Below are 11,976 nucleotides of genomic sequence, written 5' to 3'. Positions count from 1 at the left end.
CTCAGCCGGGTTCACTTGACCTCACTTAGACAGATCCGTAAAGGTCTTCTGGGCCCACAGATCTCATGAACTCAGACACTTTTGAATTGGACATATGATGAAAATGCCCTAATACCAGGTTAATATATAGGGGAATTCAGAGACCTTACAAAAGTTAGTAACTTAGAAAAGAGTACGGACGAGAGTCTTCAATATACAAGAAATTTCCTTATTTGTTTATTCAATGTTGGTCATGATGTTTTGTAAGAACAAAATAAGTATGACGCTCGACTTTAGCAGTTCAGGATTTATTTCGCGTAAAGATAAAATGCGGAAAAGCGATCTTTAAAACATACGCATATTCTTATTTGTTTGTGTACACGCACGCGTTTGTTCCTTTGACGCATGTGTTCCTGTCATAGGCGTATCTACCGAGGGGGGAACACTTGCCTCCCCATATTCGAAAGTGTGGGGCAAAGTATTTCATTAGCCCCTCCCCCCCCCCCCCCCCATTTTTGAATGCAGCCACTCTCGGCGGAATGCTGGAAAGTCCAAAAAGTACAACTGAAGCAAAATTTTCTTAATATATACCATATAGGAGAGATAGGGAGGGAAAGGGGAAGGCTTGTCCCCTCCCCTGTCGAAAAGCAGTGATACGCCACAGGTGCAAATAATGCGACTTCCGAAATACTGTCACTACACAGCTTGAATGCTAATCGCATTGTCGTCGAGAGTCAACGTAAGGTGTGAGCTGCAATTTCTTTTTTAATTAGAAGAACGGGATGTTTCTGGAAAAAAGAATTTCTAGAAAAATAAGAAAGAATTCAAGAACAAGAAACCATCCGAATCTGAATCTAAAACATGAAAATAAATCCAGTGGCGTGATTAAAGTTTTTCCGGTGTCACGAACGGCTCAGAAAGTCGTGTGGGATGTCATACATGTAGTAGGTGTGTACGAGTATTGATTTTCGGTATCGAATCGAATAGGAATCATATAGTGCCATAAGCAAATCGAATAAAAAATTTCATACTTTTCTAATAGTATTCGAACCATGAACAGTGTATATTACAATTATTATAAAACGAAATTCACATCCCAGTAGTCTTAAAGTTAGGAAGTTTGTCATAATACGTTATGAAGCGTTGCTTTAATAAAGCACAAATGGAGCATTAGGAGGTACGAGAATAGTGTCTTCAGATGGACAGGCTCCTAAAAGAGTGCGAATGATCGCTGTAGAGCGTGTGAAGTATGGCTACCCAAGTAACGTAGCCTCATGTTCTCATGTGTTATGTCTGCACTATGCCAGCGCGGGTGAAAATTTAGTGTATTTTTGCTCCAATTTTATATTTATTTGGCTGCGGTTGACGTTCTCAAATATACGAAAATATTTTCATGAATAATCGCATTTACCAATCGCGACAATTCAACTCGGTCTTTGAATCGTATAGGACACTGATTCGTTATTCGAAAGCTTCGAATGTTCACACACCCTTAATACCTAGCGCACCTGACGGTTGTGAAAGTGCGACCGCGATACATAATCGACACTGCAGTATCGAGCCGGTCTGTCAAGTATCCCAAATAGGATACGGCATCTTTTAGAGCATACATAAACTAACCACGCATCAAAGAGACCCCATATGGTGCTGCGATGCTCCACAAGTGTTTAATAAGCCGTATGCGCCCGGCATTGGCATATTGAGAAACGTATATATGCGAGTGAAATAAGCCAAAACGAAAAAAAAAAAGGAAACTCAAGTCATATCTAAAGCTTGGTGAATGGCGCCTTGCACCGGAATGCTGCTGCAAACTCTGACAGCTGCTTAATGGGTTCGTTGCAACGGCGCCTCGCGTCTCCATACAACGGGTCCACGTAGTGGCCGCTTGAGCAAAGCGCGTAGCACGATGACACAAAGAAAAGTCTGTCTTGCGCGAGGCTCGACAGCCTGGCGTACGCACTGCTCAAGTCTTGCACGACAGCTACTCTATACGCAGACAGGGCGGCCAGGAGAGCCTTGGTGTCAACGTGGTACGGGGGCCAATCTGACGCCAGGGTGTAGTTCGAATGTTCAAAGAACCCTGTGCGGCCTCGGTTGTTGCGACTGCGGCTTTGGTTGTACGCCAGCTCGTGAAACAGGCCCCTGAGCACTTCGTCAGCAATTAGCCGGCCAGCGCCGCCGTAGTTGACAGCTGACGGCAGGTCCGAGTGGTAGAAAGGAAAGACAAAGTAGTCCTCCGTAACCGTGAGAGCACCATGAAAACTCCATCGATGGCTGAGCAAGGAGCCCGGCTTGAGAACATTGGTGATGCCTCGCTCTTGTAGCCGCCAGCGCCCGACCATCAGATTCAGCCAGTCGATGAAGAAGCGAGCTCGGCGTGACGGTTCTGGAAGCACGCTGGCCAGGAAGCTGTCCCTGTTCGACGGGGTAGCAGTACTATAGGCACGGAGCTGAAGAAACGCCTTACTTCGACGTGCCACGTCATCGATGAGAACGTCTCTCACGTCTCGAACGAAGGACTCGGCTTCCTGATGCTTGGGAAACAGACTGAGCCATCCGACACCCACGGTACTTTCGATCTGGACGAGGCAGCGGCGCGTGTGAGCCGACGGAGGCAGGCCTGAGAGCTCGAGCGTGACGTCCGCGATTTCTCTGTGCGCCATCCAGCCCAGCTCGTTGGCGACGCGAAGTCCCAGGCTCAGCGTTAACGCCTCTTGCGTCTCTGTATTGAGTCCCAGGATGTAGACGACAGACCGTAACAGACCCAGGTTTTCCACTTGCACGATATCGCTGGGCGAGAAGCGTCGTGCCCACATGAAGTGCTCGTTGAAGAGGAGGACCAGGCGACCGGTTCCGATGAGGAGAGTCGCCGTCTCGGTAAGGTTGCGGATGGACATGCGCACTATTCTCGGTTCAGGCACATTCATGGCAGGTCCCAGCGTTTCTAGTGTGAGCTTGTCCATTGCCTCGATGGTTGAGACGATTTCGCCAGAGGCCGACTCTGAACCGTCGAACAGGCGCAGCATCTGGCGAACGTACATGTGGTAGCGAAGCCACGGCGCCGACCCTGTTGGATGGCCGGCGAATGCACGCATGGTAGCCATCCACGAGCGAAAGGCGGCGCTGGGAACAATCTTCAGTACCGGCTCGGTGCTACCATAGTGAAGTGGAGACAGTCTGATGCTGACTTGAAACCAGAGATGAACGTTCCAGTTTCCAGACAGGTCGAGCAGAATCGCTAGTGGGTCCCAGCGAGATTTTTCGGGCCATGGCAGGTGACGCTCGAACATGAACCTTCTCAGATCTTGCAGGCTGCTCTCCGAAAGTTCAATACAGGACCTGGCTAGGGCGGTCACTTTTTTCTCGACGCTTGTGACAGACCAAACGGCTTGAGCCTTGTTGTGGCTGTCCTAGGAAGCCTGTTGGATAACGTTGAGCGCGTGTTTGTACATTGTATCTTCAGCCGCGTCCACAACAGAGAGCAGACGGTGTTCATGCTTCCAGCCGTCGCAGACATACCCGTAGAAGTCTTTGCAGGGGTCTTGAGACTTGTTGATGGAAGTTCTTATAGCTGCCAGGAAGAGTTGGCATGCCATTTCGTCGCAGCCTGAAAACAGGGGGAGGTCCGCATGTTCTGCATAAGCCCTTCGGGTGCTGGCACGGAGAATGTCGCGGTACTTTATGCGAATCCATAGAGTCGAGCCAAGATAAATCAGAAGAGCGACGCTGCAGAGGATGGCCGTGGTGGAAAGCACTGCTTGGAATCTCCGGTTCATGTACCAATTCCCTGGTCGAACCACTACTTCGACGTCGTTGCCTTCCTGCGAATGTAAATGTCGGCGCAGGGACTTCGCTTTATATAGCAGCTTATGAGAGCAGAGGCCTTTACTATAGCATCAGTATTACGTGTTTGGTAGCAGTAGTGATAGTCTAATAGTAGTAGCAATTGTATTGTTCGGGCGCACTCTATTGTTAATGGTGATGAATGTTAACAAATCAAATAACACAGAACACTATTTCGTTTCCCAATACGCCATGTCTATGCGACATTGTTGTGATACGGGCTCAAATTAAGAGCGGTGGCGTACAGCATCTATGCAGCTACACACTGGCCAAGGGTCGTGTTCACAAAGTTTCCTTAAGTAAATGCATTTCGTGATTGACCACAGCTGCGGGCATCATACCACCGCGGTAGACTATTATGGCTACCGCTGCTACCGTGCATATCTCAGGTCAGCTGGAAGCCTTGCATGCAGTCAGAACACATGGCTTCCTTGCGGACAACGTAGAGCAGACTCCACCAGTTCGGCGCCGTCTGTGTAGTGGCCCTTAACATAGTTGTTAACCGCGCCCCTCCAGATGAATAAAAGATGAAAGGTGCCTTTTCCAGATGGTAATGCTTTCGCGTTTTTCGTGTTCTTGAGTGGTCAAGAGACGCTCCGCCGCGGGCGAAGTGTCGAACAAAGCCACTCACGAACACGAAAAGCGCCGAAAGGCATTACCATCGGGAAACGCCGTCGCTACCAAGTCGTGGTGCAGGATGACACGAGGCAGGTACACAGTCCTGAATACTTGGCTGCGTGTGTTCAAAAAAAGATTTTGCGCTCACCGATGCACCGTTCTTGCTCAAATTATGCACAACGATCGCATTTTGGCGTCGACTTTGTTTAGTATAACACTTAGCACGATTAATCGCCTGTTTTTAAGACAAAAATGAGAAACTTTTTTTCCACTATGGGAAAAATGGCGTCTGAGAAGCCAGCCCTGGCATGGACTTGTACCGCCACTTGCCGTCATTTACAGAAAGCAGCGTTTCAGAGAGGGCTGCCGTGTGTTGCGCGCTCCTGGAACAGGCGACTACCCGTCCTGAAACTCTGCTTTATGCAGATGACGACAGATGACGACAGATGGCGAGACAAGTTTATGCTTGCGCCGTCGCCGTAGCAGCTCGCATCCCCTTAAGCGCCGACAAATTTCCACTTTTTTTCTTAGAAACCAGGCAGCTAACTATGCCAAGTGTTATACTAAATTACGTCGACGCCAACATGCAATCATTCTGCAAAATTTGAGCACTAACATGGCAGCGGTGAGCGGAAAATCTTTTTTTTTAATGCGCGCACCCAAAAATTCAGGACCCTGTATTTGCCTCCGGAAGCCTCATTGTAGTAGACATTGATGCGTTCCAGCTGCAAGTCGGAGTCACCATGGCAGCTTCCATTGAGATCGATGCCATGCTCATCCGCGATCACTTCCTGAAACTCTCCTACCATTTGGTTCCCACACAGACCGGTCTGGACTTAAACATTTTCACGCATCTTGGTGTAGACGAGGAGGACAATGATGACAGAACTGATGCTGTACGTAGTCCTCCCGACCGCAGAGACAGTGCACAGCGTCTAAACGGTTGAATGCTAACATTTTTTTTTAATTCACGGACGATTACGATACTCCTTAGCGCAAAATTTGAGCGAAGCTCTATATGTGTTTTCATTTCGTGATACAATTGACTGGCGCGGACAAGCTGTCTCGTGTGGCACGCTGCAAACGGAGCGAAGTGTAATGCAACTGCCTTGCTAATCAGGAAATCTAGAGAGGCAGCGCGTGGGTGACGAGTGGTTGCGATTCACACCAGCCGCCGTTGACAGACCTCCGCTCATGCAGCGCTTTGTTTTCATACATGTGTCAGTGGCGGCATTGGTGAACAAACGACGCACGCTACTCTGGCGCCATCTAGTAGCCATCGTCGTCGCAGAGCCCGTCTTGCGAGGCACTACGCATTCCGTCTCACGCGTTCGTCATAAACTCCTCCTCCGCTTTCGTCCTCGCGCTCTCTTCGTTACCACCGTCTTTCGTCCACCGCTGCGCTCCGTGTTCGATTTCATCCTTTGCCATTCTCTCTCGCTCGGTTACGAAGGACGCCGACGCTTGCGTTCTGGTACTATGGCGTCACCTCGTAGTCTCGTGCGGCACCCTGTTTTGCTCCTCACCCTTTCGCCGTACTCTCCTCCTCCCGCTTTCCACCTCATGCTTTCACTGTAACCTTCTCCTGCACTTTCCTCCTCGCGCTCTCTTCGCTATCTCCGCCTTTCGTCCACCGCTACACTGCGCATTTGCTCTGTTCTCTCTCGCTCTGCTCGTTTGCTCGGCTACGAGGGACTATGAGGGACGCCGAGGCACTCCGACGCTCAACGCATGAACGGGCGTCTAAGGGCTGCGCTCTAAATGTTTCCTGTGGGGGAAAGCACATTTCTAATCATTGAACTGGTTTGCTCGAGGAGGCGGACATCACTTGCGCAATAAATCAAAGTGCATAATAGACTTATTAAGAAAGCTTCATTTAATAAGTTTTTAACGGAAGAATTTGTCGTACATATTGCAATTTACGAACTGTAGCCCGCAATTGATCTTTTAGTTGATTGATGCATGGCGTTTAACGTCCCAAAGTAACACTGTGGCTGCGTCATTGAAGGGAACAGTGCAAAAGATGGGACAGGCAAACACGCAGTTCTCTCAAAGATGTTGCCTTACCAGCTATGGACCTTAATGAGTACGGCAGGGCTATGATGGGCGCCGCGTTAGAGGAGGCCTCTGCACCTCCTGGCGTTCACTTAACGTGCACCAAAACGTTTTTGCGCCAGAAACCATCGAATATTATTGTCAAAGTCAGCGATTGGGTTCTTGTGTAACCTTCTATATAACTCCACGCTATTCGTGGATCAAGAAACCTTACGGGTGCACCAGTACACACACGAAGTGGCAATCTCACTGTCAGTCACAATGCCGAATTATACTACGACACGTTGTATCTTGTTGTAATCACTGCTCCCCAGTTGAAACTCCCTATAGAATAACCTCCATTATCGCTAGTATCCTGGCTGTAACAACTTTGTTGCTATGGCTATCCATCAAGTGGTCCCGCTCGACGCAGAGTTGTCTGTACCAGAGATAGCGCTTTTGCTTTAATCCATTTAAACCTACATGCGCATTCCGTCACCTTGGTATATTATTTCTGTGGTATTGGCCGAGAATCGGCACATACCAATATAACATAAGCAGTGCCGAAATTGTCTACGAGGCCAGACAGCAGCTATCGGCAAGTTGTCTATCCGGGGCACATATATAACCAGAGCCCCATACATTGCTCATCAGCCAGCGCATATTTAGTGGCCCAATTTGCGTCACTGGGTATACTACCACTGTTTATTGTGCAAGATCGTCCAACCATTCAAGGTGGACGAAAAAGCTGAAGAAAACGATCGTTCTAATAAAAAATAATAATGATGTTATGTTCCTGGGTTCTTCATGCCAGACCCACGATCTGATTATGAGGCACGCTGTAGCGATAGACTCCAGATTAATTTATCACCCGCTGGGCCACTTTACCGTGCACTGAATGCACGGTACACGAGCTTTTTTTTTTGCATTTCGCCCCCATCGAAATGCGGCAGCCACCCGGGTTCGATCCCATGACCTCGGGCTTAGCAGCGCAACTGCGCATCGCTTCAGCGTAAACGCCCGATATCGTTACCCTACATACAGGGTGTTTCAGCGAACACTTTGAAACGTTTTTAAAGGTTGCCTGTGACAGATGACTCAATTCTAGTTTATGAGCCGGTCTACTCGAAGTTGCGGACACTACCTTACCAAAAACCTGAAATTGAAAATTGGCTCATTAACAAGAATCCGCTAACTAATCTTACCTAATTATCTTATGACCCATATTGCCATTCACAAATTCTAGCAGTCGACTTCACAAGGCGGATCCACTTGGAACCAATTCTCAGCACGGCACCAGTTTCGAGATATAAATTCCCGAACTTTGCTCAGAAATGCATTGGCATTCCAGTTAATTGCGTACTTCAGTGCATGAAACGACGTTGTCTTAACAATTTAACTGAAACGCCAATGCATTTCTCCACAATCTTCGGGAATTTATATATCGAAACTGATGTCATATTGGAAAGTCGTTGCAAGTGGATCGTTCGCCTTGCCAATTCCACGGCTATAATTTGTAAATTGCAATATGGGCCATATTGCAATTAGTTAAAACATAATGGATCTTTATTCATTAGCAGATTAGGCAAGCACAGGCACCTTTTAAAGATTTTTGAAAGTTCTCGCTGAAACACCCTGTGTATGCTCCAACATGCGCACACGACACACGCTGGTCTAACTTTCTCGGGCTCGACGTGCTTATCTGACCTGGTTCATCGGCGCCGGCTCTGCGGGGCCTAGCGTGTCCAGCGCGGTGCCTGCGCCATCGCCACGAGCCGCCGCATCGGCAGCACGGCGCGCCGCCGCCTGCATCTGGCGCACTTCGTGAAGCTCGTGCAACTCGAGGCGCTGCAAGCCCGGCCGCTTCGCCGGCCGCGCGACGCGGCTGCCGCCGCCCACCGGGTCCACGTCCGCGTCCGAAGAGCTCGAACTGCTGTCGCTGCTGCTGCTGCTGCTGCAGGAAGCCCTCGTGCCGGCCTCTAGCATCGCGACGCTCTTCAACTCGACCCGGCCTCCGGGGCGCCTGAACGTCGTTCTGCGGGTGAATGCGCGCTTCGGAAAGGACAAGTTGCTCCCGGGAGCTTTCAACAACCGGTGTGGCGAAGCCGATCCGATTTCGACGCCGGCGGTGCTGCAGCTGCTACACCGCGTGGCACGTTCGAAATGCAGAGCGTGACTATTCTTCTCTTCCTCGTGTGCCTCGATTGGCGGGTTCTATCGTCGCTCTTTGTTTAATAATTTATTCATTAGCTGCTACAGCGACACTCTTTATGGGTAGGGTTCCGTGCATTTTTCGTGTCCATCAAGAAATCGGTGTGAGCAAAAAATACTGTCACGGCTCACTGGACACAAGAGCGGAGAGCGGTATTTGTCTTGTCTTGTCTTGTGGCCTCGAGAGTGGCGCGTACCCACTATGGGGGATTGGCCAAGAAGCAGGCGGTTTTCCGTATGGTTAGAAGTAGAGACAATCTAGATTTGTATAGTGAAGCGTGGGACGATAGTACTGTAAATTAGAAGTTTAATTAATTATTGTTGGGAATTCCAATAAAATAAGTAAACGTGAAGAAATGAAATAATATAAATTATGGATAATTTTAGAAATTCAGCAAGGTACTCTTTTTGTGTCTCTGATGAAATTGTAAACTGCCACGCCTTATTTATCAAGCCCAATTCCAGCATTTGACGAGGGCACAATGGGATCGCCTTGAGGCTGTTAATCGCGAGGCAATGAGGGTCATCACTTGCCTTCCCCGAATCACCCCGATCGTGGCTCTCCAAGAAAATGCGCAGCTCAACACACTAGATGAGCTGGTGCAGCAGCGGCGTGATGCTCGCAGGCTTAAGGCCAACCTTTCACACGCAACGAGTGCTCTCAGGGCTTACGCTTTCTCGAACTCGCTTCTACCACCACCATCGCCAGTTCTTCCTCCCTGGAGTTTTGTACAGCTGAGTGACAACAAGCCAACTGATATACATCGCCCGACATCAACTCACGCGGCGGCATCGCTTCGTGACCGAATTGTAGATCAAGATGCCCACCTGCCGCTTGGCTCCATCGTCCTCTACGTTGATGCAAGCATTAAGGGCTGTGAAACAACCACTGCAATTTATTGCCCATGCGCACCTGCCCTTAATAAGACGACCCGGTTTCAAGTCCAAGAACCTCCTTCCTCCTTTTGTGCTGAGCTCCTTGCTGTCCGAGAAGCGTTGTGCTCTGTGGCCGCCTTTCCCTTGGTCCCCACGGCCCGCATCGTCATCCGCACTGATGCTCTCCAGGCGACGCGGCTTCTGCGACGCGTCAGTCGCAGCCCTGACATATGCCAACAGATCCATCTTCTGGCAGCACGCATCCCGCAGTCAATATCTGTCGAGTGGATCCCACGCGACCTTCTAAGCTTCCAAAGCCGTGCGGATTCTGCGACCCGTCTAACGACCTCTCCATCGTCACCGCCTCAACTCTTTCACCTAGATGATGCCACCGTCCTTTTAACAAGAAAGGAGCACCTCCGACGCCGCACACGTGCTCTCATACCTCCGTGTGCGGTAAACCTTCCCCGCGGTCTTACCCGTGCAGAGGAGGTTGCGCTTCGGAGGATCCGGGTCGGGGTTGCCCTCACTCCTGCCGTGACTAGGAAGTGGCCGCACTTTCGCCAGCTATATCCTCGTCCTGAGTGCCCACTCTGCAAGTCGGCAAACGTTGAAGCCGACATCCACCACCTGCTGTGGGTTTGCCCTGCTCTGAAACCGACGAGGCTCCGGCACCTCGCAGCAGCGGGACTCTCGCCGCATAATCTGAGCCATTACACTGCTTGGACGCAGGGACCGCATTATCGATCCCTCTTGGACTTCATTAGGTCAGCAAATCTATTTTCATTCATTTAATCATCCTTGTTCACCCCCATCCCATACCCTTGTATGCCCTGAGGCATTTATCCTCGCATTAAAAAAAAAAAAAATTGTAAACTGCCAGAAAAGCATCCCTGTGGCTGGATCCCAGTGGAGTCGCCCCAAAAGAAAGAATGGATGGCAAGGTTAGCGACAGGCTAAGTTTAGTAAATGAGTATTCTAATAGTTTCCTTTGTCTTAGAAAGCGGCGGCACGAGAGAAAGTAATGTTCGACAGTTTCAGGCTCACTATAAAAAGAACATAGAGGGGACACTGCGAGACCAGACCTGTGTAAGTAAAAATTTAGAGAGGTATGCGACATCTCAATTTTGTAAAGGAAACTTCCAATTGCCTTGAAGGACACCAATTAGTATTTCATGGGAAGCCAAGATGGTGGAAATCAGAAGAGGGTGTTAGCATGGATATTGCAGAGTTTTGAGATATAGCGAAATTTCTGTACCTAGCCGCGGTGACATAAGCCAATGTCGGCAAAACAGATATGATAGGGCCGTTCAGGGAAGTTCGTGCGAGAGAATCAGCCATTTCATTCAAATGCAACCCATGATGTCCGGGTACCCAAAGCAAACGTACTTTTCGTAAGTACGGAGGCACCATCGAACGAAATGTTCTTTGAATTGCTGAATTTAAAGATGCAGTTAGTGCTGTGCATACAGATAGCGAGTCGGTCACAATAACAGCTAATGGGTCATTTTGGGGCAGTTTTCGTAATGCTAGTGTTATCGCTAATAATTCTGCCTGAAATATAGGTGTGAAGTCGGGAAGATTAAATCTCGCCTTGGTAATAGCTTAGCATGATTTGGAAATATGTCATCGAACTGAATTTTGAGGTCTGGCAAGGCATCATTTGAATGGTAAACATGGTGTAGGGACACATCCAATTTTTGTAACTGTTCTTGAACGAATATTACCTGAGGACTGTGGAATCTCGACCACGATGAAAAACTCAGACGGTTCAGTGATAAATATATATTGCGTACGCCTTTTGAAATAATCATAAATTTTGAAAAATGTCTGAACCGTAAGTATGCGGAATCTGCAATCTAGGGTGGGTATATGAGCTTCCTGATAAAGAACAACGTTGGCAACAAATCTAGGTAGCCCAAGGCATGACCGTAGAGCTTCTCTTTCTAAAAGTACCAGAGGTTTAATTTTGTAGGCCGGGCCACCGGAAAATATTACGCAGCCGAATTCTAATATGGGCCGAATATACATTTTATAGATCATCAGTAAAGTATCCCTGCGTAGTCCAGAGCGTCGGTGGCTGAGCCGGTGGAGCATACCTACGGCTCGTTCTGCATTTGTTTTAATATATTCAATGTGACTGTGCCAGGTGAGTTTGCCATCGTAAATGACACCAAGGTACTTGACTTCGTCAACTTGGGGAATGATTTCCTGTCGGTATTGTAAAGATATATGCACCTGTGCAGTTAATGGGAAAACTAATACCGCACTTTTGCTAATATTTAACGACAAACGTAACCCCTCTAGCCATGTTTCCAGCATTCCTAAGTAATTCTGCAACGACTGTTGTAGTGAATGTATATTTTTTGCGGACGTAAAAAATGCGATATCGTCGGCATAAACATAAACACGTAC

At 48.6% G+C, this 11,976-nt stretch overlaps 1 protein-coding gene across 1 annotated transcript; it reads right to left on the bottom strand.

The window, feature by feature from the left end:
• Nucleotides 1-1,621: 1,621 nt before the first annotated feature.
• On the bottom strand, nucleotides 1,622-8,588 carry LOC139059891 (uncharacterized). The gene is made up of 2 exons (XM_070538430.1): nucleotides 8,182-8,588; nucleotides 1,622-3,800 (listed from the first exon to the last, which is right to left on the bottom strand). Exon 2 carries the CDS (start codon nucleotides 3,267-3,269, stop codon nucleotides 1,746-1,748), a length of 1,524 nt encoding a protein of 507 aa, XP_070394531.1. The 5' UTR covers nucleotides 3,270-3,800; nucleotides 8,182-8,588; the 3' UTR covers nucleotides 1,622-1,745.
• Between the last annotated feature and the right edge of the window lie 3,388 nt (nucleotides 8,589-11,976).

This window comes from Dermacentor albipictus, chromosome 5 (genome assembly GCF_038994185.2).
Source record: "Dermacentor albipictus isolate Rhodes 1998 colony chromosome 5, USDA_Dalb.pri_finalv2, whole genome shotgun sequence".
NCBI classification, from domain to species: Eukaryota; Metazoa; Arthropoda; class Arachnida; order Ixodida; family Ixodidae; genus Dermacentor; species Dermacentor albipictus.
Note: the sequence above shows the minus strand (reverse complement) of the source record. Positions and strands in the feature narration are given on the sequence as shown.

Coding starts and splice junctions, on each gene's coding strand:
- LOC139059891 (XM_070538430.1), bottom strand. CDS start 3,269: ATGTTCGAGCGTCACCTGCCATGGCCCGAAAAATCTCGCTGGGACCCA.